This window comes from Chelonoidis abingdonii, chromosome 1, assembly GCF_003597395.2.
Source record: "Chelonoidis abingdonii isolate Lonesome George chromosome 1, CheloAbing_2.0, whole genome shotgun sequence".
In the NCBI taxonomy this organism is placed as follows: domain Eukaryota; kingdom Metazoa; phylum Chordata; order Testudines; family Testudinidae; genus Chelonoidis; species Chelonoidis abingdonii.
Genome location: NC_133769.1, coordinates 180682129 through 180709655, shown reverse-complemented (window position 1 = coordinate 180709655; position 27527 = coordinate 180682129). Strand labels below are relative to the sequence as shown.

The 27527-nt window shown below is 40.7% G+C and overlaps 2 protein-coding genes across 3 annotated transcripts in view; one reads left to right on the top strand and one right to left on the bottom strand.

Annotated features, from left to right (window-relative positions):
- The first annotated feature begins 161 nt into the window (after positions 1 to 161).
- On the top strand, positions 162 to 21171 carry CHMP2B (charged multivesicular body protein 2B). The gene is made up of 6 exons (XM_032773385.2): positions 162 to 288; positions 5962 to 6053; positions 14844 to 15038; positions 17455 to 17557; positions 19109 to 19215; positions 19381 to 21171. The coding sequence occupies exons 1-6, from the start codon at positions 255 to 257 to the stop codon at positions 19492 to 19494; spliced, it is 645 nt and encodes a 214-aa protein (XP_032629276.1). The 5' UTR covers positions 162 to 254; the 3' UTR covers positions 19495 to 21171.
- A 3374-nt stretch (positions 21172 to 24545) lies between these two features.
- Positions 24546 to 27527, bottom strand: part of POU1F1 (POU class 1 homeobox 1) — a 21299-nt gene continuing 18317 nt past the window's right edge. For both annotated transcript variants that reach the window (XM_032773383.2, XM_032773384.2), the window contains exon 6: positions 24546 to 24834. In XM_032773383.2, coding sequence (XP_032629274.1) covers positions 24621 to 24834 — 214 coding nt within the window. In that variant the 3' untranslated portion in view covers positions 24546 to 24620. The remainder of the gene's footprint in view (positions 24835 to 27527) is intronic.

The following is a 27527-nucleotide window of genomic DNA, read 5'->3' as shown; positions in this document are numbered from 1 at the left end:
ATGAGGACGAGGGAGCTGGGGGAGGGGATCGGGACCAGCAGCGGGAGGAGGGCACTGGGCGCGCAGAGGAACCATCGGCTGCTGCGGTGGCCGCTCCCCCTCCCGGCCTGGAGGCGGAGCCGGGCCCGGCGGGGCGGGTCTCTGCCTCTGGGCCGCGCCCGCCTCCCGGCGCTCAGCGGAGAAGCAGGAAGAGCTCGCGTAGCCGGGTGCGGTGGGGGGTTCGAGTCCGGCTCTCGCTGCCCGCGGCCGCCGCCATGGCCTCGCTCTTCAAGAAGAAGACGGTGGATGGTGAGCGGGGCGGGGGTGTCAGTGTCTGTCCGTCTGTCTGTCCGCCTCTCGCCTCCCTCCCGGTCAGGAAGGGCCTTGTTCCCGCTGGCCCAAGCCCACCACGGGCGCCGCTTCGAGCGGAGACTCCCGCGGGCCCCTTCGTGTGCCCTGAGCGCGACCCCACACCCCACCCCAGCCGGGCTCCCACGGACTCGGTCCCGGGTGTGTGTTGATCTGGGCTGGTCGGAAAACAAGGGAGAGGGAGGTGCAACTGGAGTGACTCATCTATAACTGGGTGAGTGTGTGTGTGTGTGTATGGTCGGGGGGGAGACACACATACCCGCCCCACGTATTGAAAGCGTCAGGGACAGCTGATAAGTCGGTTACACGAGGCAGGAAGTCTGTAATAAGTGGAACTTTTTTTGCTCAGTACAGTTTTTTGGGAATATGTTTGCACGGTCTCTAAGAACACGGGGTGACCCTTAAAGGGTGATGCCTCGAGATGATAAAGTTGGGTCGAACCTAAAGAGAACCAGGGGTGGGGGAAGTGGTTTGTTTGTTTGTTGTCTTTGTTTTTTGGACCAAATATATTTTTAGCTGTTCGAAGTGATACAAAAATATCTCTAACTTAAACAGTCAGCGGAGCCATGGAAACAAGTTGTTCTGTTCTCTGAGAACACTTTTCTGTTTGTTTGGTGAAGAGAAGGGCAGATAAACATTGCTACAGGTTCAAAGAGACTGGTGTCTAGCTGTGAGCTCTTGGTGTTCTGTAGCTATCAAATCATGGGTTACTGTCTATTGTTTGTATATATAGATTTAAAGTGTTAATCTTGCTATTTTGGGGGATAAGTTTTACCTATGAAGTATTAAATCCAATGCAGAAATAAGAACGTCCTTTTAAATACTTTAAACCCTCATAAGAACATTTCTTGCATCATGGTATATTCTCCAGTAGGCAGGTGGGCTTAATTGAAGGAGAGTTGCTTGTCTGTTATCAGCAAGGGTTTTGAAACTGATTATGCAATACAATTCACCTAGCAAACCATGTGCAGTCTCACTCTAAAACAGGTCACAAAAAGTGATGCTTTGTGTATCAGCCAGTTGTATTTCATCAAAGATTAGTATTTTTCATTTCTTGTCTGGAAGAGATTTTGGGCGCACAGCAGGGAGGAGTTCAGAAGTGAATTTTTTGCCACCTTTTTGTTTGCTTTGATCATGAGGGCCAGTTCAGTCCCCTTGGGACAGTTGCCAGCCTAGGGTTTCAGGAATGGAAAGTGCCTCAAACATGTCTATGGAATGCACCATACATTGGGCATGAAGGTGATATGAGCAGGTGGTATGGAGCTGTCCCTTTGTGCTACCTGGTGATCTCCATATGCAAGGAGAGGGAAGTTTCTGCTGTTTAAAACCTTTTCATCCCTTTTGTGCTTCTGGAACAGGGCTAAGGATCTCATCCTTTGTTTTATTCCTCTGTGACAGTTTGCTTTTACAAGCTCTCATTTTCTATTGGATTCTTCATTTGCAGAAACAAATGGATGTGCCTCTAGTTACTGTGAATGCTAGTTACCGGTACTATCGGTTGTCTATTGCTGTAGTTCTTTTAAAGTAGCTGAGAATCTCCTGTGGTGGCAGAAATATAAAGAAAATGAATCTGCTGACTTTTTCCCAGCTTTTAATTTGTTTAAAATGCTAATGCCTTTAATGGGTTCAGTTTCTACTCTGCAAGTTTTCTAAAAAGGAATATTTCCTGTAGAGTAAAACTATCCATGTTAGTCTTATATATAAATATATTTCCATCACTATTTCTTCTCAGTATTCTTAAGCTATGTATAGCATAGTTAAATTTCACCTCTCTCCCTCTTTCTCCAGTAAAGTCCTCTTTTAAAAGTCTTTTTGACAGAGCTTATGCTTGATGCTTATCTGTTGAATTGCTTCCCTTGTTTCTCTGCTGGGCCAAAATACATTCTTTTTTTTCAGTTTTTTTTTCATATATTGGCTGTCTACTCAATGTCCATTGAAAAGTGTTTCTTCAAAATGTTACTTGTGGGGACTTGGGAGCCATAACATGACTAAAATGGCCCCTTTCAATATCATTTTTCTTTTCAGATAATTTCTTCTCAGGCTTAAAACAGTTATTGAGCAGGAGTTTTTTGTGCAGTGTGTTTTCCTCTTAAGATTCCATTAAAATATTTTGTTGGAGCTTATTACTGCTGAAATAATTTCAGACTTAGATGGCTTGCAGTGTCTTTGCACATCTGGGAAGGAAGAATCTGAATCGCTGCTCTTTTTTCCAGAAAGATTGATGTATGCTTTAAAATGAAGACTATGCTGCAGTTTCTGCTTATTGTTCATGCTTTAGTCATCTGACAGTAATTGAGCCTGTCTAGATTGCATTTCACTTGTTACTCAAGTAAATGAGGAAAATAGCAGCATACTGAGACAAGTGTGTGTTTGCTTTTGTGGAATACAAAACCGTAATGTAGGCTTAATTATAGGAACATTATTTCCTTTTCAGACTGTTTTAAACATACTTTTTTAATAGATGGAGGTTGCGCTGTCTTTACAATATAAACCTGAAAAGGGTTCCTGATTTCTCATCACAGCACAACTCTCAGTAACTTATTCATCTTTCTTTTTATGTTACATTTAAATGTTTGAGTATGAAACAACAAATTCTGTGTTATTTATTATGCGGTTAAATCAGATGAAAAGTCATATAAAGGGGCATCATTTCTGAATATGTTTTCAAATCCAAACTTGTTTGCATGTCTTACAGTGTGAAAATCAGATAAGCATATAAATGTAATTATTATAAAATAGACTAGAAGAAGCCTTCTAACCATACCAAAAATCAACTGCTATTGGTAATTACATCATTCTAATAATACACTATAGTATGTTAGGTATGCAAATTCAACTCTTGTGAATCTTGGTTCATATCAAGGACTTCTTTTTTTCTCCGTTAGGAAACCCAGTAGGATTAAACTCCAGTACTTGCTGACTTTTTTACTCCTTTAGAATTCTGCAAAATTAGAGAAATATAGGAGGCTGCTTTGAGTATGCAGCCTGTACTCAGGAGAGCTATTTGTCCTTCCAACAGCGGAAAGGGAGTTCTGCTTTAGGAATAAATCCCTCTGTACATTTTAATATTCACTGTAAGGTCTACACAGCCTAACAAATGAAGACAGATCTTTAATGGAAGCTGAAATGACTGGTTCTATATCAAAATTGAAATTTGCTTTTAGTATATACACTTTATCAAGTAAATTCCATAAAGCTTCTATGTAAACAATAGTATGAAGAAACTATTTTCTTGTACTCACTGAAAGCAATTTGCACTGTCCTGTAAGGAAGATAGTTAAGGAACTGTGTCTGCCCTCAGATGTCATTTTCTGCTGTTTGCAGGGGCAATATACAAAGGTCATCAATAGAGCATTGTTCATATTTGTTTCATAAAGATCTTATATTAAGTGTGATGTTTTGTGATAATGCTAACCTTCAATTTCTGTATGCAGATGCTAAAATTTCATGATCTGGGCTTAGGGAGCTTGTATATGATGATAAAGTATTTCTATGACATCACATATTGATGATCTGTTGGCAAATGGAATCATAGGACCCAATCTAGTGAGACACTCATTGTGGAGTGCCTGCAACATCTTACAGGATTGGGCTTTTAATGATGAGTGGGGAAGATTGACTTAAATGTGCTATTTGTCTAACTTTAAATGTGTAAAAATAGGCTTTTATTTTGTTGTGTATGACACTTCAGTACTGAAAGTGCCCATCCTTCTGGAAGGTGCTCAGGTAGTATGGTGAGAGGATGGTATAAAAATCTATCTAGATATTCAATACTATATGGACACCCCTATTGTTGATTCGGGGTAAAACATTCTAGTTTTTGTGGTAGTTGATGTGAGAAAAGGGGCTGTTGTGGATGGATGTTAGTTTCTGATATTCTAAGGACAGTGTTGACAGAGTATTGGAAAAGTAGTTTGTGTAGTTTAGTTCAGTGCTAAAATTCTATTCTTGCAGATATGAGGAGTTTTTACTAAATCTAACCTTTATCCCAAATTTCCTTGTTTTTGTTTGTTAAAAGTAACTATATGCTTGTAAAGATTCTTAAATTACTGATATGTACTCAAAATCAACTTCAATTTAAAGGTAGTCTAGTTTAAATACATTAAGGAAAAAAATCCTGGCAAGGCAAGAGAAAGGAGCACTTCTCCATTTTCCCTTTGTGTTCCATTTAGATATGCTAAAGGGGATCTTAGGTGAAGCCCTAATGCTGAGTGCCTGTTGAGTCAGTTGTCCAGGTCCTAGAAGAACTGAGTGTCTGCCAAATGTAAGTGTCATGGTAGTCAGAGAAACCCTAAGAGGTGCTTAGTGGGCTTTCTCAAACCTCAACCCCCATGGGTGCCAAAGTTGCAGACACACTCACCTGTTAAATTCCTTTAAACGAAAATTTAGCATTAAAGTGACTGCCTTTGCAGGAATTCAATTTCCAGAACTTTCTCCTCAAAACAGATACAGAATGTGCAGCAGCAGTCCAAGCTGCTGTACTCCACCACTGTATATCAATCTTCCTATGCCCAGATCCCTTCCTAAGGGGTGAAACTAATAAGAGGTAATTCAGTGACTAATCATTCCCAGTCCATCCCCGGCTTCTCCAAGGCTGCTTAACAAAGGTGTCCAAAACTAGGTTCTGGATTGCAAGACCACTAACTTTTCCCATAAGGGATCACTGAACAGCTGGGAGCAAAGCTGTATTTTTGGGCATGCTCTTAAACATTGTTCCTTTTCTGGCTGTCTTAATGTCTGGGGAAAATTTTAGCTAAATTTTGTTAACTTTTGGTTAAGTGGTAGGCACATCCTTTAAGTATTGCTATATATTTGTTTAGATTGGATTACTACCTTATAGAATTGCTCCTCTCAAAGAGGATGTCAGGAATGGATAAAAGACTTGACCAGTTTTCAACCAATTCTTTGTCACATCTCTTGTGGCTTGACTTTTAGTTGAATAAGTGCAGCTTTGTTGCATATGGGGAAGGGCAGGATCTTGTGGTGGTCTCTGTGCACCTCAGTGAGTAAGGAAGGAATTCACATCTATCACATTTTTCTCTGCTCTATAGAGAAGGTTCAACAGGAACCAATACTATTGCTCTGTTAAAGCAGCTCTGGAACAGTTATTTGGCGGGGAGGAGGATTCCTTCCCCGAACCCTATCATCCCAAACCTCATGGACCTCTCCACTGAATAGTTTGGCTACAGTGGCTGAGATAAGGAGTACTTGGCTCACATTGCTGTGAAATAGGAGTTACGGAGATATGGTTTTCTGCACGGGGAAGTTGTTCTTGACACTTCCTGCATGATTAAAAGAGACATGTTTATGGAATATAGAAGTCTTGTTGTGCCAAATGCTTCTCTCAGTTACACTGGTAAAACTCCATTGAAGCCACTTAGGTTTCATTGGTATAAAAGGAGAACTTGGCCTCTCGTGTTGAAATTTAAGATAGTATTTCAGACATGTAAATTTATATTCTAACATCATTGCATATATTTGATATTTATAGTCCCAGTAGGAGATGCACGCTTTACTCTTGTAATAAAAATTTGATTTTTATCATATGTTTCAATATTGTTAAGCACTGGGTCTGAAGAATTATTTTACCAACTATAAAAATTTCCTTTCCAGATGTAATAAAGGAACAGAATCGAGAGTTAAGAGGTACACAGAGGACTATAACCAGAGATCGAGCAGCCTTGGAGAAACAGGAAAAACAGCTGGTAAGTAGAACAAAGAATTTTAGTTTACCTTTTTAAAACACACAAGTGTGTGTTTGAAATTTAAATAAATGGCAAGAGAATGTCTCATACCTGAATATCAGAGGGGTAGCTGTGTTAGTCTGGATCTGTAAAAAAGCAATAGAGTCCTGTGGCACCTTATAGACTATCAGAAGTATTGGCGCATAAGCTTTCGTGGGTTAATACCTGGCTCTGACAAAGTGGGTATTAACCCACGAAAGCTTATGCGCCAATACTTCTGATAGTCTATAAGGTGCCACAGGACTCTATTGCTTTTTTACAGATCCAGACTAACACAGCTACCCCTCTGATATTCAGGTATGAGACATTCTCTTGCCATTTATTTAAATTTCAAACACACACTTGTGTGTTTTAAAAAGGTAAATACCTGGCTCTGACGAAGTGGGTATTTACCCCAACGAAAGTTATGCACCAATACTTCTGTTAGGAGTGCTGTGGCACCTTATAGGACTTTCTCCTCACACCTAAATGACAGTCGTCAAGTCTTTCTGACTTTCCCCACATATCTACATTAGTTAGCTTATAGTTGTTTCAACCATTATACTTGTAGGAAAAGTTTCTATTTCAAAGGGCGCTAACTTTAAAAAGTTAAGGAATTAGTTCAGAAGTTGGGATGACTGAAGATCTTGTGTATCTAAAGTGAGGAGTCCTGGAATTACTTCAAGTCAAAGTTGCAGAAATCTCCAGAAGGCCTGCTCCAAGAATGGGAAAAATTCATAGGCAGGAGTTGCTGACCAAGCTGGAGAGCAGGCATCTCAGAGAGGTGCATTAGAAAAAGCAGGAAAGCCTACAAGAGTTGAAAGATGCGGGGATCAGCAAGGAAAGCTACCCTTATTGAGATCAGAACATGTAGGATAAAATGAGAGAGGCCAAAAGCCACTGTAGAGTTGACCTTTGCAACGGGAATAAAACTCAAATAGTAAAAGGTTCTATAGCCATATAATAGAAGAAAACAAAGAAAGAAGTGACGATCGCTAACAACACTGAGGATGGAGTGGAGGTTAGGATAATCTAGGCATGGCCTATCTAAACAAAATACTTTTGCCTTCAGTCTTATGAGGCGCATTAGGGCTAATGGCAGGAGTGACAAATGGGAATGAGATTGCGAGGTAGATATTACCACATCTGAGGTAGAAGCCAAAAACTCGGACAGCTTAATTGGGTACTAATCAGGGGCCCAGATAATCTTCATCCAAGAATATAAAGAACTGGCACATGAAATTGCAAGCCCATTGCAAGGCATTTAATGAATCAGTTAACGAAGGGTTGTACTGTAGGACTGGAGAATTGAACATAGTTCCTTTTTTAGGAAAGGAAAAATGTGATTCCAGGTAACTACAGGCCTGTTACTTTGATATTGTAGTATGCAGGTCTTGGGGGGGAAAAAGTTGAAATAGAAAGTATTTAGACAGAGTCAATGGTAATTGGGACAAAATAACAACATGGTTACAAAGGTAGTCTGCAAAGCAACATGATCCTTGAGAATGGTAACAGATTTTTTAGACAAGGGAAATGCAGTAGATCCTAATTTTACTTGATTCAGTAAGGCATTTGATACGGTTCACATGCGGATTATTAGTTAAATTGGAAAAGATGGGGATCAATATGAAAATTGAAAGGCAGATAAGGAACTGGTTAAAGGGTAGACTACAACGAGTCATACTGAAAGGTGAACTGTCAAGCTGGAGGGAGGTTATTGGTGGAGTTCCTCAGGGATCAGTTTTTGGACCAATCTTATTTAATCTTTTTATTACAGACCTTCCCACAAAAAGTGGGAGTGTGATAATAAAGTTTGCGGATGACACAAAGCTTGGAGGTATTGCCAATACAGAGAAGAACCAGAATATCATACAGGAAGATCTGGATGACCTTGTTAACTGGAGTAATAGTAACAGGATGAAATTTAATAGTGAAAAGTGCATGGTCATGCATTTAGGGATTAATAAGAATTTGTTATAAACTGGGGATTTATCAGCTGGAAGTAACAGAGGAGGAGAAGGACCTCAGGGTATTGGTTGATCACAGGATGACAATGAGCTGCCAATGTGATATGGCCGTGCAAAAAGCTAATGCTGTCTTGAGATGCATCAGGCGAGGTATTTCCAGCAGAGATAATGAGGTGATAGTACTATTATACAAGTCATTGGTGAGAGTTCATCTAGAATACTGTGTGCAGTTCTGGTCTCCCATGTTTAAGATGCATGAATTCAAACTGGAACAGGTGCAGAGAAGGCTTACTAGGATGATCCAAGTGTAGCGAAGTGAAGACTCACTGGCGTGGCACCCCTTGCTGGTCATCTTGGGAATTAGCTCTTTCCAGTCTTTGGAGCCCCCTGTACCAGCAGGTGTCCCGTCTGTCTCAGGCCCTGTGTCCCTTTCCTCAGGGTTCTACCCCTACATTCTGGGTCTCTCCTTCCAGGGGAACCCCCAATCCTCTAAATCCACCGCTAGTGCCAGTCATCATCTAGCCCCTTACTCACTGGGACAGACAGCAGTCTGTAGTGGCCACTCATCATTGGCAAGGGGGTTAGGACCAGCTGCTGCTGTCTATTGCCATGCTGCACCTCTGTAGCCCCCGTGCTTGCCTTAGGCCTTGCACAAGGCCTGCAGCCTGGAGAGTTGCCAGGCTGGAGTTCCCCCAGCTCCTTTGTCCTATTCCTCCAGCTCCTGGCCCTCAGCCCTCTTATCAGGGTCAGCTGGGCCCTGAATGAGCTGGCCACAGCTGTGGCTGCTTTCCCAATCAGTCTAGCTTGCGTGCTTTTAACCCCTGTTCTCCAGGACTGGATCAGCTGCCCCTCTACACCAAGGAATGGAAAACCTGCTTTATGAAAGGAGGCTCAAAGAGCTTGGCTTTGTTTAGCTTAACCAAAAGAAGGCTGAGGAGAGAGATGATTGCTCTCTATAAATATATCACAGGGATAAATACCAGGGAGGGAGAGGAATTATTTAAGCTCAGTACCAATGTGGACACAAGAACAAATGTATATGAACTGGCTATCAGGAAGTTTAGACTTTAAAATTAGATGAAGGTTTCTAAAATTCTGGAACAGCCTTCCAAGGGGAGCAGTGTGGGGAAAAGACATATCTGGCTTCAAGACTAAGCTTGATAAGTTTATGGAGGGGATGGTATAATGGGATAGCCTAATTTTGGCAATTAATTAATCTTTGGTTATTAGTGGTAAATATGCCCAGTGGCCTGTGATGGGATGTTAGATAGGGTGGGATCTGAGTTACTACAGAGAATTCTTTCCTGGATGTCTGGCTGGTAAGTCTTGCCCATATACTCAGGGTTTAGCTGATTACCATATTTGGGGTTGGAAAGAAATTTTCCTCCAGAGCAGACTGGCAGAGGCCTTGGTGGGGTTTCGCTTTCCTCTGCAGTGTGGGGCACAGGTCACTTGCTGGAGGATTCTCTGCACCTTGAAGTCTTTAAGCCATGATTTGAGGACTTCAGTAGCTTAGACATAGGTTAGGGGTTTGATACAGAAGTGAGTTGTTGAGAATCTGTGGCCCGCGTTGTGCAGGGGGTCAGACTGGAGGCTCATAATGGCCCCTTCTGACCTTAAAGTCTAAGTCTAAGGCCTTGTCTACACTACCACTTTACAGCGCTGCAACTTTCTCGCTCAAGGGTGTGAAAAAACCCTGAGCGCTGCAAGTTTCGGTGCTGTCAAAGTGCCAGTATAGACAATGCACCAGGACTGGGAGCCGCACTCCCAGCCCTGATAGCTACTCCCTTCATAGGGGTGGGTCTTTTTTAAAGCAGTGCTTTAACTTTGCTAGTGAAGACATACCCTTAGTCTTCCTGACTCTCTAATAAGTGCAGAGTCAGAAGCTGTGCTGTTTTTCATGATATAACCTGATTCTTTTTTGTCCAGTAGCATTGGTAAATTTGGGCCAATGTATCATAACCTGTTTTAAAATATTAAAACATCAATTGCCCTATGGATGAATTTGTCTTGCAGAGTTCTTTGGCAGCAAGTGAATATACTGTTGACTGAGTAGCCCAGCATTAGTGCTTTGCATTCCAATGTGAGTTGTTGGGAATTCTATCCCAAGCATGACCCTTCCATTATAGATAGCAAGGGCCACGAGCTTTGGAAGCAGTGCTCTCAGTTCTTAGGTTAGAAAGCAGTCAGAAGCATGACTATGAGTCATAGAAGCTCATTTAAATGAACATCAGTGGTGAGGGTTTCAGAGAGAATATTAGGGCTTATCTTCAGTAGGAAATTTTATTCTCTCCAAACACAACATGACTTCACAGCAACTGTAGACAAAAGTCTAACATTGTTACCTGGATGTAGTTATTCCTGTGGTCTTTGTAGAATTTCCCTACAATCAGCTGACTTTATTAAACATAACTGGGATAACTCACTCATTGAACGCTTGATTGTTGAAACATGTCCTTTAGTTTTATGTTACCTCATACCTATATTGGTAGAGAGATACATCAAATTACATGCCTTCATAGATGACACAAAAACTGTGTGGAAAAACTAAGTGACAGTCCATTCCCTGGTTTAATAGTTAATAAGACATTGTCTTGTATGGTGGCAGATCTTGTGTATATTAGTTCTGGCATGAAAAAAATTAGAAAGCCTCAAAGATGACTATTGGAAATTTTATTCTTTTCTAGGGATTTAAGATATGTCTGAGAGCTTACGTAGGTGGTTAAGCTACCATTATTTCTTTTAGTGCATTGATTTCCGTAAAGAAATTCACCTTGAAGCTTTGAATGCACTCATGTCAGTAACTTGCTCCAGAAATATATTATTTGTGCATTTTTTTTCTCTTGTGAAGGAAGAGGTGAAGAGAACAAGTCTTTGAAAGACGCAATCTTCTGTTGTTATCCTTGCTGCTCAGTCTCTAAGGAATCTGAATTTTCAAAGCCTGGTACTCTTGTCATTTGAAAAGAGCAGGAAATCGTCAATGAATGAGAACATTGTCCTGTAACAATGGTCTTTTGCTGCTACTTAAATAGAGAGGCAAAGCAAGTATTTTTTAAGGTAGATGTTGCTCTGTGATAGCATTGTTACGATTATTTACTATTTTTATATTTATGTATTTACTTGGATAGTGTGGACAGTTTTGATGTCTGATCAGTATTGTATCCTGCTTACTACACTGTTGACTTGCTGAATTTTGAGAAGTAGTAACATGTGACTGGCTTTAATCAACTGGCTTAAAATTTCTTCATAAATACAAGAACTGTGGATTAATCTTGTCTTTTACTTTCAGAATTAGTGTTAGTTATGAATACATCAGCCATATAGCAACTTGATTCCCTTGCACAGATTCATTTTGTAATTAATAGTTTAGTAATACTTGGCATTTATAGTATATAATGTTTCATCTTGAAAGTGTGCTTTTCATACCATGATGAGATATGTGGGCTACAAGAACTGATGTATTTAACTGGGAAAACTAGTGCTTCCTAACATTTGCTATTATAACACTTGGAAATCTGTGTCCAAAATATGCATTCCCGTGTCACTCTTATCTTAAGCACATAATATTGGAGTTGTATTTAAAAAGCATGATAGTTTCAGTGACATTTTTAGCACCCTGTAAAGTGCACTCATTTCTTATATGTAGGCTACAAAAACAGGATTACCATTCCATTTCATGCCCACAGTACTTTTCTATTGATCTCATGTACTTCAATTGCACACTTGTATTTTCTTTAGTAAAATTGCAAATATCTCATGAAATTTAGTTTTGTCAAAAAAAGGGGGGCGGGGGAGGGTTGTATGAAGCAATTTCTGCCAGGCTAGTATACCAGTTTCAAAATATTATCTTCCTATAATACTTCAGTATTTATAGTTATTTCTTACACATGAGGCATCTCTTATGGCCGCAGGATGTTGTCTCTGCTGTAGTGGTAAAACCAAAGCAATTAGTCAGTTAACATTTGTTTTGGAGCATCTCCGGCAGCTTTGTATCTCTCTTGCTATTGGTTCTTTAGTGTCTATATGCTGTAGTCTGGTGGCCACTATTTATTATCACAGAGCAACTGGCTATGCTTCATAGCAGCCTCTTAGACATCTGTTGCATTCAGAGGAGCGTAAAGCACCTCTCTTTTTCTGGCAGGTGCTTTCCCACCAACAGCTGTGATGCTGTTACTACACGTAGTTTTACTTATTGCCTATTCCCCGAGAAAAAGTTGTCACAATTGTGACACATTAATTGTATATGTTCAGTCAGTAACATTATGGCAAATTAGAGGTGAGCCCTATTTTTTTTTTCTCTTCAATGAAATGCTTGGTATGAGGATTTTATATAGTGATCAAATTGATCACCATGTTCTGTGAAGAACTCTTAAGCCAGGGGTGCAAAACTTTCCTTGCCTCCATTAGATTAGTCTTGTATTCCCTCCCTATATTGGTTATAGAGTTATCTGAGCATAGGTTTTGCTTGGACTAGGATTTAGGGTATGACATTAGCTTGTGGCAGTGTAGATGAGGCGCAGTGCATTTATTATGCACTAAAATGATTGAGTTAAATCCTGAGGGGCAGGGGAAAGTTTGGACTTCAGCTGTTTCACGGGTTATTTCATGCAGTCTGCCTTCCAAGAAAATAAAACTCCATAATCTTTAAGGAGACGTGCTAAAGGGTAAAGTTTTTCTGGGACCTACAGCCTGTTCAAATATGCTCTGTTGCTTATGTGGCCACTAGGTTGCAGCAGGCAAATGCAAGAGGAGGGTCTAAGAGTATGTCTACGCTGAAATTAAACACCTGCAGCTGACCTGTGTCAGCTGGCTCAGGCTCAGAATACAGGTCTGTTTGATTGCGGTGTAGATGTTGGGGCTCAGGCTGGAGCCTGGGGTCTGGGATCCTCTCCCCTTGCAGGGTCCCAGAGCTCTGGCTCCAGCCTGAACATCTACAGTAACTCCTCACTGAACGTTGTAGTTATGTTCCTGAAAAATGTGACTTTAAGTGAAACGATGTTAAACAAATCCAATTTCCCCATAAGAATAAATGTAAATGGGGGGGGGGGGGGTTAGGTTCCAGGATATAAATACTGTACTGTATGGCAAAAAGGCACAACCCACTGGCACTGCAGGCAAGCAGGCTGAAGGTGCTGTAGGCTAGGAGAATCATGTTGCGCAGCTGCAGCTTCCGCAACTCTGCAAGGACCAGAGGTGGGGGGCTCAACCCTCGGCCTGCCCACACCACCCCTTCCCCCAAGGCTCCACCTTTAACCTGCCTCTTCTCTTCCCCTCCTCCCCCTTTATTCCACATGCCACATCCTTGCTCCTCCCACCTCCCTCCCCTGCCTCCTGCCCTTGGCACTCAGCATGCAGGAGAGATGGGGGAGGAGCAAGGACATGGTGCAGACTCACCCTCCCCCCCCCCACCTCCTGCCAGGGCAATCAGCTGGCTTGCAGTGTTCAGGAGGCAGGGGAGGGAGGGGAACATAGGTGCTGGCTCCGGGGCTGGAGCACCCATGGAAAAAATCGGTGGGTGCTGGCAGCTCCCCGCCCCCCTGCTCCAGCTTACCTCCTCCACAAGCGCGCTGCTGCGTCCTGCTGCTTTCCTCTCCCTCCCAGCACTTATGCTGCAAAACAGCTGATTGGCGGGACAGCGAAGGAGGAGGGGGAATGCGGCACGCTGGGAGAAGGGGCGAGGATTTGGGGAAGGGATCCAATGGGGGCAGGGAGGGGATGGGGAGCTTGGGATGGGAGCAGGGGCAGGGAAGGGGCGGGGGGCATGGGCATCCACTGGTGCTAAAGAAAGTTGGTTCCTACGGTGGGGAAGCCTGCATGCTGTGTCCTTGTTCCTCCCCACTCCCTCCTGAACACTGCAAGCCAGCTGATTACTGTGGGCAGGAGGCGGGGGGGGAAGGAGGGGGAAGGTGCTGATCTGCAGGGTCTGCCAGCGGGACGGAGACATAGGGGAGCTGATGGGAGGGGGGCGCCCTGCCAGCTGTGGACAAAGCAGGCAGCCAAGCGATGTTATAGCGAAGTATTGCACAACTTTAAATGGAGCATGTTCTGTAATTGAGCAGGGATGCAAGACTGAAACAATGTTAAGTGAGAGGACGTTAAGTGGGGAGTTACTGTACAATGCAGTTAAACAGCTCCATAGTCCAAGTCAGCTAACATGGGCCAGCCTCACATGTCTAGATGCAGTGGAGGCATACCTTTAGACTCTCCCACCGCTAGCATCCCAGAGCCCAGGCTCCAGCCGAAGCCTGCAGTTCTACACAATAATGAAACAGCTCCACAGCCTGAGCTCTGCGAGCCCAAGTTGGCTTCATGGGCCAGCCGTGGATTCGTCTTTGCTGTGTAGATATACGCTAAAAGACTTGAGGAGGAGATGAATTGGCAGTGGTGCTGGTCACTGTTAGTTCTTAACATGTATATTTATCAGCCTGTAAACTACAGGATCTCTTTAAAGGACACTTTAACGCTCTGTATATGACGCCATGTCAGAATGCACAAGTAATATCTACCTCTATGTAAAAAATGATATGTCAGAGAAGTGCACATTCCCACAGTATAACGCGAATCATTCTGTTAGTGATAGAGTATTGTCATCTATTAACTTTCTTACTATAGACTTCTGCTAGAAAGGGAAAGGGAAATATTCTTGCATCATTTATCAGTTCCTTCATTCTCAAAGAAGAGGTTTGTGAATGTATGGTTAATTTATCCAATCTAGCATTTATTAAAAAGTGTCTGGCGATATAACTTTACAGAATTCTTGTTCACTTAATGTGAATCTAAAAACTACTTTCTTTTCTAAAAATAGGAACTGGAAATAAAGAAAATGGCAAAGACTGGTAACAAAGAAGCCTGCAAGGTTCTAGCAAAACAGCTGGTGCAACTGCGAAAACAGAAAACTCGAACCTATGCTGTTAGTTCAAAAGTCACCTCCATGTCAACTCAAACGAAAGTGATGAATTCCCAGATGAAGATGGCAGGAGCTATGTCAACCACAGCAAAAGTGAGCAGTTAAATCAATATAAATGTCTAAGTAATTCATGTTCATGGACACTTTCATACTGAAACTCCAAATACAATAGGTAGCTTGCAAAAGTCTTTACAAGTTCAATGTTACCTGGAAAAATTAGCTGGAGATAAATGTATTGTGTAATGCTACATTTAGCAGTGAGATGTTTACAGGGCAAATATTAATTCTTGTTTTGAAAAACACTAAATTAGCCATTCATATCTTGCTGGTCAATATCTGCTATTTAAACTAGCAGACTCTCACACAGTTGACTTATAAAATCTTTGTCATAGTCCAGAAAGCTGTTCAGGGTTAGTGTTTGGGTAATGATTAAAATGGATCCTGTAAGTCTTGATACAGAGGATAATTAAGTAGACTAACAAACAAATAGCTTTTCATTATGCAATGTCTTGCCTTTAAATTTTGTCTGTCACGTAACTGCTTCTAGTGGATAAAGCCAAAGTTGGGTAGACTGATTCTAGAAATCAAGGCAGTATGTCACCCAGCTTTATGACTTTTGTGAAAATGAGGCATTACTTTCTGGCTGACACGTCTAAATGGCTCAGTGATCTAGAATTCTCCTTCATCTTCACCCTCTGCACACCAAGGAAATTGTGTTAAATTGTTTTGCTTCTTGTCTCATAAAACTAATGCACTGTAATTTGATTTGATGCAGGAAGTAGCTGCTAGGAAGACTTTGCTCTTAAAGGGCCACTATGAACAATGTGTTTTTACAAAAATATAAAGTTTTAAAAAAAAACAGTTCAACCATCTAAAGCTGTGGCTGTGTAGTAGGCCTTTTTTCCTCCAAGAGATGGTACAGCTGACTCCTTGATCAAGTTAAACAAGACAGTTTATGCTAACATGCACCTTCTTTCTCTCCTGTGACCTCCTTGCCCATCATTCAGAAAACAGCTTCACATATGTGAGGAAGTTAATCTTGCTTTTTAGAACTATCACATTTCTCTCTAACTGAGCTTTCTTCTCTCTGGGCTCTTTATCCTTGGAATGTTTTAGATTAAACTTCTTAACGCAAACATAGTGGTATAATCACAGTGGTGGAACAAAATCAGTAGAAATGTCAATAAATACAGATCTTAACAGATTTGAAAAAAAAATGAAGCAGGTTCATCAGTGGGCTATGCAACATTATGGGGACTGAAGGAGAATTAAGTTATTTTGGCCACCTAATGGTTAACTTTTTCAGTTAATGCAGTAAAAAATACAGAACTAAAAACATTGACTTAATTTTGGAGCCATAGTGTTCTCTAACCCATACCAAGATCTACAGGCATATAACATTCCATTAAAAGCAGATGCAACTCACTGTCTAGCTGCCTCAGTAAATGACATGAGTAAGCAATTTCCAATATCTTGTCCATAAATGTATCTGTAAATAGAACACTGAATTTTACTGTCTATAAAACTAAAGCACACACTTCTCTGATTGGAGAATATTTCCCCCCCAGAAAAAATGTATTTATATCCACTGACAACCCTTGAATTGGAAAAGGAGAACAAAAAGCTATGTTTTCTCAAGTTAAAACAAAATTAGAAATGAAGGCAGACGTTTTCTTTGAAGACTTCAGTTTTAAGTTTCTAATACATCAATTATTAATGTATCCGTTCAAACTAGTTGTCCATCTGTTCCTAAAGTGTGTATATAGCACTTTCTACGAAGAGGCTACTTCCTTTATTTTTTGCACATACAGGGTATCACAATTTAGTGTTTGACATGGAAGCTGCTTTGTGGTGACACAATACCATAGCTTTATATTCATGAATCAAAAAGGAAGTAGTATTGGATGAATGTGGTTTTTACACACCTGTGGTAATCAGTGCGATGGAGTTTGGTAAAATATTATGTTGTGTAAGGTTTAGTAGTGTGTAGCGGAGGTTTTCCTAAGTGATACCACGTGTTCAACCTGTACTATTAACTTTTGAACACTCTGGCGTTTGCTATTAGGAGAAACTTCATACTTTCTACTGCATTATCCTATATGGAGAAACATCATAATGACTTCATGCCTTCTTCCTAGTGGTGATTGATGAAAGTGTTCTTAACTTGCTTTAAACATTATTGCCATTTCCATCTCTCTGATAACAATTAATTGCCTAATTATGGAAGTTTTCTCCTCCTCCCCTATGCTCATCCTGCAACCCAGAAAAGTGACCTTAAATTAAGAGAAAAGTCTAGCTTGTTGTTTATACTGCGCTAGTCACAGTAGTAGATTTTATTAATTACTAGACAAGGGACCAATTGAGGATTCCATCTAAAGTGGGAATCTAGATGTGCAAAGCATGCAGAACCTGGCCCCAGGTTTGTTAAACTAGAAATCACTTAACTTTGCATATTCTCTGGACTGCACAAATTTGTGCAATTTTATGATTAATTATTCTCTAATATTAGACAATGCAATCTGTTAACAAGAAGATGGACCCTCAAAAGACATTACAAACTATGCAGAATTTCCAGAAGGAAAACATGAAGATGGAAATGACTGAGGAAATGAGTAAGTTATGTGTTCTAATAAATGATTTCAGCAAGCATTGATGCTATCAGACAACTAAAGCGGGTAGGCACACCTTAATGCCACTTCTGAGTATTACTAACAACACGTGAGATTACTATCAATAAGCGATGGTTAAAGGGAAAAATGTTTCACTTTCTGCATGGTTACTCTGGGTATTTGCCAGGACTGTGTGTATAGTTGTATGAGAGAGGCACTGAGTGAGAGAGCTGTAGAAGAGGTGTAATACCTAGTACTACTACTTGAATCAACTAAACCGAGGGAATATCCTTTTAACCTAACAACTAGAAATTCAGACCCTGGGGAATAGCAGAGATGGCATACTGGTTTTCACAGATAGTAGAAACTTCATGTCAGCAAGTGCCATGGGGAGTTGCTGCTCTTGTGCAAGGAGAGAGAAGCAACAGCAGAAGCTCTTCTGCTTTTTGGGAAGGGACAAAAGACTAGAGTGCAATAGTAATATGTAGTGAACAAATATATTTGTTCGTGTTTACAAAGAAGAATATGTACTGGCTATGGGAATTCTGGAAATGAAGACTTCAGTGTTGGTATACAGCTAAGCAACTCCGCCATCTAGACTGGAGTTATGACTGAGCTTTAGGATTAAATTTAAAGTTTGGGGTTTGCCTGTAGATGTTGGTGTGTACACTGATCTGTAAATGAGAATAGTTGAAGGCCTCTCACTCGTAGCAATCAGGGTTATATAGAACTTGTAAAGTGTTTTGGGTAGAAGGGCAGGAGTCCTTAGAACTATCCTTCCAGCAACTGACTTCTACATATAAAACAATAATGGACAAAACAGTGATACAAAGCAGTCAAACACAGCCTGGAACCCTATCCGCTCACTTACACTGGATATGTGTAAGGATGAGGAGCCACCCTTTTTCTCTGTATTACCACAATGGCTTATTAACTTATTAGTAATTGTAAGTGTCAGTGATGCCACACTAGTCTTGCTACTGGCTCTTGTTAACACAGTATTTTTCTCATTGTAAAATCTGCCACTGCTTTGCTTCTGCTGGGGGAAATGGGCCGAATTTTAAAATTTATACTATGGTGGTAGGCATCGATGCACCAACCCCTTAGTTAGATTTCTGCAATTTGGGGGAAGCGGGGAGAGAAACAAGGTCTTTCGGGGGGATGTGGAGGGTTTTTTTAATTGGTTTGCTTTTTAAATCTAACAAAGAATTCTGAAACGAAATCCTTTCTGAAAAATGGTGAAATCAAACCTCTGTATAAAGTGCTGGCACATTAATGCCTAGTGCAATTGTTAGCACTACTTCAGGGGCAAGATTTACAGTGCAGAGGTAGGCAGAGCACTCCTAGGTTGCCAGCATGTGGTGCTAGATGATGCAGTGCTGTTCGGCAAATGCACACAGTGTATGTTCCTGTCTCTTGCCGTCTCGCTTAGTGATACTACTGCTGCATGGTAGGACTGTAGAAGAACAGTGGGTTTTAGTTATTCTCCCACTTATTCTGTGAACACTAATCTTTCTGTACTAATGCAGCTCTGGCTTTTATTTTCCTTCCTAGTTAATGATACCTTGGATGATATCTTTGAGGGCTCTGATGAAGAAGAAGAAAGCCAGGATATTGTGAACCAAGTGCTTGATGAAATTGGAATTGAAATCTCAGGAAAGGTATGGAGAAATGTTCTTTAGGGTAGGGTCAAACACCTTCCTTTTATTTTTATTTTTTTAAATATGTCATCCTAACAGCTTTCATTTTGTAGTTCTGTGCTAGAAGTCAAATGGTCACAGTGCATGTTGTTTTTACTAAGTGAAGTTTGTGTGTTTCTTTAATAGATGGCCAAAGCACCATCTGCTGCCAGAGGCTTACCATCTGCATCAGCATCAAAAACTACCACCATTTCAGATGAAGAGATTGAACGGCAGCTAAAAGCTTTGGGAGTAGATTAGTCTGATGACAATATACAGCCTGCCTTCTAACAATTATTCAACTACAGACAGATGTAAAATGTACACATTTTCAATACAACTAATGTACTTTCCTTTAAAAGGAGAACAGAAGGCTTCAGAAATAAGCTGATTCATGGCAAAAAAAGAGCTTATTTCTTGTCAGAGAACCATTATAAGTGGCACTGAATTCCTGAAATTGTTTGAAAAACTGCTTTATCAGATGACATGAACAGATAACTTGCATGTGGGATTCTTTTGAATACCAGATTGAGATCTAGGATATACGAGTACATCCATTTACACCAGGTCTGAATTTGGGTTGTGTTGCATTCAAGATTTATCCCCACAATTTAGTTGCTTGAGCAGCACTGGCTTTTTTTTAATTTACAAAATGTTGGCTGGCAAGCAGACTTGGAAAAATAACAATTATAATATAAGATCTTCATCTGTTTAGCTTTTTTGAAATTGTCATCCTATGATTGTTGACAGCATTTCTCTGGATAATATTTGGAGTGTTTATAAAATCACTACACATGGAAAGTTCTTAGAATATTTTATGATCTTGTCTTTACACTTTCAATTTGAAAAGGGATAACCTTTTTCTTTTGGTGAGAGAGAACCTTGACACTAGTAAGTGTAGGCCATTATAGCTTTGTTTTTCTGGTGTCTTTAGTAAATTTGAGTTTATTCATTTTGAGACATTTTTACTACTTACTGAAGGGTATGGGTGCAATCCAGCTCTTACTGACTTCAGTGGAAGAGGCTTGAACTAAATATTTTTAGTGAATATTTTGCATGAAAGGCACTGAATAAACTATTGTACTGTAACATAGCTAACTTCAACAGAATTGTTGTGCCTTTGTGTATGTAAAACCTTGCTTATACCCTCCTGATTTTTCAAAATTGTATTAATCGTTAATGGGTGAAGTAACTACTGTTAAGGCAGTTATTGCCAGGTACAAAATATTCTGAAAAGTCCCATCTACACTTGATAGCAGTCCATGCTGAAGTTCATATATGAAGTACTTCAGCACTTGGAAAAGGAATCTTGCCTGAAACCTCATGTGTGTGTATATATTTTACAGTACTTATCCCCTGTTTAAAGATACAGTATTGTTTACAAAGGTACATGTGATTGCATATTGGCAGGTGAAATCTAAATCTTATCAGAATGACTTGGCTGCCTAATGCCTATAATTGCGCCTTGTAGGTTAAAAAAAAATGCTGGGCATTACATTGTACAATAGAAGGTATGATTAGACAAGTGATTTGGATAACAGTATAATAGGAACAGGCTCAGATTCTACGGTTTTCCACGGTCTCTGATCTGTATCATTATCAGGTCCATAGAATAGCACTGGCTTTAAGGGGAAGCCATTTAATCAGAGTGCCTAGTTTCTAAGTGGGAAAGCAAGTCCTGAGTGGGATTGCTATTGTTACATCTGCCAATGCAGGACTGAGCAGAGAAATAAGTTATAATCGTCAGTTTGTGAGCCCAGGTCTAGGTTTTGGTGTAGAAATACAGAATGCTGTTTTCACTAGAAAACACGGGGCCAAACCATGTATTTGGAATGTGCAAGTGTACATAATACACACACACACACCCCGGACACTGGGGGTGAATTTTCTTTTACAATTTATTTTGTAAAAATCTAATAAAAGCTTTTATTCCCACAATGGCTGTCCTGATGGTGGAGTCTTGCATGTAAGTTTATTTAATAATGGACTTCGTAATCTTTTGTGATGTTATCACTTAGTAGGGATATTAGTTGTGAATTTTTCTAATTTGATTGTTACTATTGCTCGTGGGATGGGGAGGTTTCTGCACACAAAACCTTAGCACTAGCTTGTTGGGCTTAGGTTGACCAGATGTCCTATTTTTATAGGGACAGTCCTAGTTTTTGGGACTTTCTTATATAGGTGCCTATAATCCCCCACCCCCTGTCCTGTTTTTTCCACAGTTTCTATCTGGTCACCCTAGTTGAGCTAAAAAAAAAAAAAAAAAAGTAGCTGAAAACTGCTGATTCTACTCTAGTCCCGTTCCCCTCTTTGCTGTTTCACCTTCCACCTCCCTGCCCAATTTATTTTTGCTGCAATCAGAGCAAAGATTATGGCTGTAAGTATTAGAAACTGTGCACTTAAATACAATTGAAACAGCAGTGAAATGGTCATTTCGCAAAGCAAAAACCAGTATTTCTTGCTTTGGGCTTGATATTCCTATGTGCCCCATATTTCATCAACCATTTGTCTACAATGCTCCTTCACTGTTTAAAATAGTCTCTCAAATTGTTTAATTCAAAGCTCAGTTGCTTTTCTCATTAGTCAGACAAAGTGGGTGAGGTAATATCTTTTATTGGTAGTGGCAACCTACTACAGCTTAGTGGAGAACTTCTGTCCCACCACAGAGTTTAATATAAATGTTAAAAGACATCACCTTCGCCTTACAAAGGGGAATATTAGGAGCCAAGAATATGTATGACCTGCAAGCGGGGGGGAGGGGGGAGGGAAAGATACAGCCTGCAGAAGTCAAATGCATATGGCTACCTTAAGACTGCAGCTGCTTGTCCCCCAGGTTTAAAGGATCAGGTATCAGAAGAGCATTCTCAGAAGGATGCCTGGAAGAGGGTGAAACAAGACAGGAGTGATCAGTAGCTTCTAGGGTGAACTCCCCACCTTTTGGAGGGCCAGGGATCTAGGTGTAGGACATCTAGGCTGTCAGTCTGGTGGTCTGCAGTGTGCCCTGTTGTGTTAGTGTTTCTGGAACCCAGATGTTTTCAAACAAGCTGCTTGCTGTAGTTAACTGTTCACTATTCCGTTATGTGACAATGGTACAATGCCTGGTTTCATTTGTTTTGCCATGCTTTTGAAAGTGTTCTTTACTCAAACAATTTGAGGACAAGAGCATGGGAGTAATGACTGCTGATGCATTTACTGTAGCATGCAAAAAACATTAGGTAGCAACAGTGGAGCAGCTAAAGTAAAATCAAAATACTATCACAACCAAACAAATGTGGACAGTTACATTTGGTATTGGGGGTTATTTGGACAATGCTTTATTTTTGGCAAAGAACAGGGTTACAGTTTTTCATAATACCCCTTTTTAAACAGGCAAATAATTTAGAAAATAAATAAAATCTAAAACTATACCATATTGCAAATTTGACTACATGTGCATAGTAAACCACAAGAAACTTCAAAAACAGAAACAAAGTAGCCAAGGGAAAAAATTACAAGTCATCACCTTCATTTCTCTGCTCTTTCCAGTGTGTGGTGTGTTTTGTTTGTTTGGTTTTTTGTGTTTTTACAAAGTGCAGTTCTGTCAGTACAGCGCCTGTGGTTGGTGGTGAAGGCTGAGGCTTAATCCCAGAAAGTGAACTCTTGCTTTGTAAAATAGTGACCAATCTGTGTTCGTGTTGTGACAGTTTGGGGGTTTAGAATAGTTCAAATCCTGTACAAAACGTGCATTAGCAAGGGGAAAAGGGATTCCCCCCCGCCTGAGTTTTAATTTAGAATCCTCTCCTAAGGAGAAAAATAAAAGCAATAATGCAGTTTGTTCATAATATATTTTCTTAATACAGGAGACTATATTCCTTAGTTTAACATGCCTAGGGCCCCTTCTCGGCTGGGCTTATGTATTATTTAAAGCACACCAACACAGAAATGTTCTACTTGATATACACTCACCTTAGTGACCTCAAATATTATAACCTCTTTCTGGATCTATTATCTAGTCATTTTCTAAATCACCATCACGCCTGCTTCATAAAAAATTAGTTTTGTATTTACCATTACCACTAATGTGCATTTCCATAATTGTAGTCCTGGGAAAAAGCTTGAAATATGTACACTAATTAGTATCATTGTAACATAATAGGAGCAATGTTGCTGCAGTGATCACTGGACTACCCATCCCTTGAGTGCTGAAGTCACGTTATTCCAACTCCCCTCAATCCCTGGCTCCTGAGGGTGGAGCTATGAAATCATTTTGTCAGCTCTGCACGATAGGAGAAGAGAGGACTAGAAACGATGATTTCTGCCTGTTTTTTTCTAAACCTCATTCTCCCCAGGGGAAAATGAGGTTATATTTGAGTTTTGATTTAACTAGGTTTAAAGCATTTAGAAAGTCAGCAAGACTTTCTGTAGCCTTTAGCGATCAGTGTAAAGGAAATGCCATTTCTGCTTAGCACCTGTCTAAATGGATTAGCTGTGTATTGAGAAATGTTACACATTAGCAAATGTGTCAGTACCTTCAGGGTCTTAAAGCTCATTCCACCAGGGCTAAGGCAGCAGCCAGAATGCCTCTGTAATGTTTCCATCCTAGAAATCTGCCAAGTTGCTACCTGGAGTCCTGGCCTCACAATTACGTGGCAGTTCTCTTTTGACCAAGCAGCTACATTCAATGCTACCTTTAGCAGGGAAGTTCTGCAGTCCTTGCTTAATAGAACTCAGCCCACCCTCATGGGGTTGTATTACCAGCTAGACTCCACAAGAGGGAAGCTGTAGAGGCTGCTTTAAAGAAGAGAGACTGTTTGTCAGTAAGCAGTTTTTTAAAGACAGGCAACTGTCTTAATTACCAGGTCACTTTCCATGGAGTTCAGTGATGCTGAAGTTTAGCAGGAGGACGAACCACTGATCACACAGCCTCCTCCCTTGGCTCTAAATGTTTGGTGCTGGGAAGGGGCACTTTAGTGATCCTAACAGCTGTAGCTTTTCTAGAAGGTTTGTGAAGCTCATTGCTGTTGGGGGAGTGAGGAGCACATCACACAAGTGTGCATGTGCAGTCAACATTTTCACACACTGCAGTACCAGTAAGTAATTAACACAAAGGATATCATTCCAGATCTTTTGGGCAAAATTCACATTAACTAGTAAGTGTATTGTACTTAGGGTGCAATTTGTAACACATTAATCAACTAATGCAGATTGAATAGTTGACAGCTAAGCAACTGTCTCTCCTGCACAAATACATATAGTAACAATGTTTCTGATCTTTTTACATTAAGATAAAGCCCACTGAAGATATTACAGTTAAAACTGACTAACTTGTAAAGGAAACGTGTTTCTGTTCAGACTGACAAAAAAAAAATCCTAAATGCCCAGAAATCCTCAACTATGCACAGGAAACTTTACCGGCACTCGTGATGCTCCTTCATAATGGAACTAAAGGTGTTCTGGTGTAAACTTGTCTTCACTCTCTTTTCCCTTTGTCTTCGGTTGCAAAACCAAACTCTCACAACTTCCTTCTCAAGGTTAAGCCCCTCAGCCATCCTCATAATCTCTTGAGAAGAAGGCTTACTTTGTTCCCCAAAGTTTCTCTCTAGAGCTTCTTTAGCAGCAATGCTGGAAGAAGGGATAAATAAAAATGCCCCTTTTATTGACTTTGAACATACTCAGGTCATGGCTGCTATTTTAGACTAAGCTGCAATGTTATGAACATTAAAAATACTGCACTAAGAAAGGCAAGAAACTGCTTTGCTCTCAGTAAAAACCTGAGTTAAAAGGGCATTATGGTTCCATGCTGCCATGAGCTGCAAAAATCTGATAGTTTCTTCACCTCCAGTCCATGCTGCTAATAATAATGACTTTATTATTATTTTAGGGGTAACCCATCAAATGTAGTTCATGCAAATTATATAGCACATGGCAGGCAACCTATCCCAAGAACCATCACACTCTCTCCCCAAAAGTCAGTTTTAGCCCACTGTTTGCATTGCAGTAGACCCTAAAGATGTGCTGTGGTTGAGCTGGTATATCGTAAAAGTTAAGTGCTATTTTCCTCCCATATTCAGATAGATTTCACCTATATTCAGCCTCACTGGCTTTTTTTTGTGTGTGTGTGTGTGGTGGTTCTTCTCGCAAAAGAATAAGTAAGTGCCTGAAATGTGCTTGTAAAAAAACAATTAGGATGAGAAGCTTGATCTTGTCACACCTAGTTTTAGCATTAGCTGTATTTTTTTTTTTGTCCACAAGAGGTCACTGTACACTTGATTCTAGGATATGAAGCCTGTTTTTCTGTTAGGTTCAAGACACTTCAGAAATTCTAGTACTGGTGAATAACATTGCATGTAACTTGAGTGCCCTTAGTGTAATTTCATTAGTAATACATTTTCTTTTTAATGTTGGGCTATAGATGCTAGCTAGCTGAAAATAAAATATAATTTCCCATATCCATATTATGGATAGTTTGATCAGGTCATACAAAGCTCCTGCACTGGAGTAGGCTAACTAACTCACTTACTGTTTTTCATCTCCAGCTTCTATTTTGTCCTCAAGAAACCTACCTAACAATTCTCCCCATCTTCAATGAGAGCAAAGTGCAGATATGGTACTCTTCCAGCTCATTCTTAAAGAGGTTCCAAGACTGGGGTCCCATGCTCCCCAAGGGATCAGGGAAGATTTTCTTATTGTGTCCACAGAGTGCCCCTTCCACTGTATGTATACAAAACTCATCATTTATAGTTTGTAAGGAACCACTTAGTTTTACTTGCTTGCAAATCACAGATGTTCCTTGGATGCCAGCATAGCACTGTGCATCAGGAGTGTGATAGCTAAGCAACAGCATGCCATGTAGAATTGGAGATGACATGTCTCCTGTGAAGAGGTGTCTCATATTGGGACTATGACCTCTTCAGTAATTAGAAAAAGGGTCTTTGACTCCAAACACTAAAGGCCATGGATCTCTGAAGATTATTCCCCCCTAACATAGCATGACTCTAGATTTCTGGCTTTAACAAAATTTTGTGCAAAGCTCTTTGCAATGACACTGGGATTGTATACATGCTAATACAGGCATTGGGACAGATCTGTGCACTGGAGCCATTCCTGGGTGTTATCATCATAGTTTGGAACAACCTAGCAGAGAGGTTTCATCATGGTTTAGCTAATAATTGGTTCAAAATACATAATTTTATTAATGTATTATTATCCCATCTGATTTTGCTTATTTATGTATGTAAATACTTTTGTTAATGGGCTCTGTTTCCACAGGCAGAGGGAACTGAACTCCATAGATGTGGGCCACCAAGGGTGCAAAAACAGCGAAAGCCAGCTCCAAGGGACATTGTCCCCATATTCTACCCTATACCACATGCCTCATACAGGGAACACACACTACACCCTCAACATCCACCAAGTGCTTGCCTTTTATCTGTACCGCACTTGGGCCTTCTGAGCTTCATCCTGCCTCTTTCTTACCATTGCAGAATGCTGCTAGGACCACACCCTCTCTTCACAACCCCTGGATCTCCCTCTCTATATCGGACTGCTATGCTCTCTCTCACATTGTATCCTCCCCCCCACCCCATCAAGGGTTATAGCCTACTCCATGGGTGCATAAACCATCACGTCAGCCTTCCATACAGATGTTCCATGGCAGGACAGTTGTTGGGAGGCCACTTGGTCCTCTGTCCACACTTTTACTGCTCCCTATGCCCTCGTCCCTGCTGCAGTGGTGGATAAAGCAGTTGACTGAGCTGTGCTGCAGCCTGTAACTTCTGGTGAGCCCTCATGCCCACCTCTGCAGTGAGTACTGCTCACTACTTTCCCATATTTGAATCCACATACAGACCATCACTTGAAGAAAAGATTGTTTCCTGTAACTGGAGGTTCTTTAAGATATGTGGTCCCCATTTGGATTCCAATATCTGCCCTCCACTCCAGGCTCCGTTGCTTACTGGTGCAAGGGAACTGAAGCAGTGTCAATCCTCACAGCCTCTTAAAGCCTCGGACGTGCCACGCAGTTGATGCACAATGCATGTGCGGGTCAATAGACACAATTCCAAACAGTTCTGTTGCACAGTGTGCATGCGCACCCACATTTGGAATCCAGATAGGGACCACTGTCATAAATAGATAGGTAAGGTAAGGGTTAAGTTTCTTTTACCTGGAAAGGGTAACCAAACACCTGACCAGAGGACCAATCAGAGAACTGGTTTGTTTAAAGTCAGGGGCGGGAATTTGTATACTCGGGGTCTTTTTTGTTTTCTCGGCTGTGAGTAAACAAGGTTTCCTCCTAACTCCATCTTATTTCAAAT

Excerpts from the sequence above, each read along its gene's own strand:
- CHMP2B (XM_032773385.2), top strand. The coding sequence starts at position 255 with ATGGCCTCGCTCTTCAAGAAGAAGACGGTGGATG. Across the intron at positions 289-5,961 it reads CAAGAAGAAGACGGTGGATG|ATGTAATAAAGGAACAGAAT; the intron begins GTGAGCGGGGCG and ends TTTCCTTTCCAG. Across the intron at positions 17,558-19,108 it reads GGAAATGACTGAGGAAATGA|TTAATGATACCTTGGATGAT; the intron begins GTAAGTTATGTG and ends TTTCCTTCCTAG.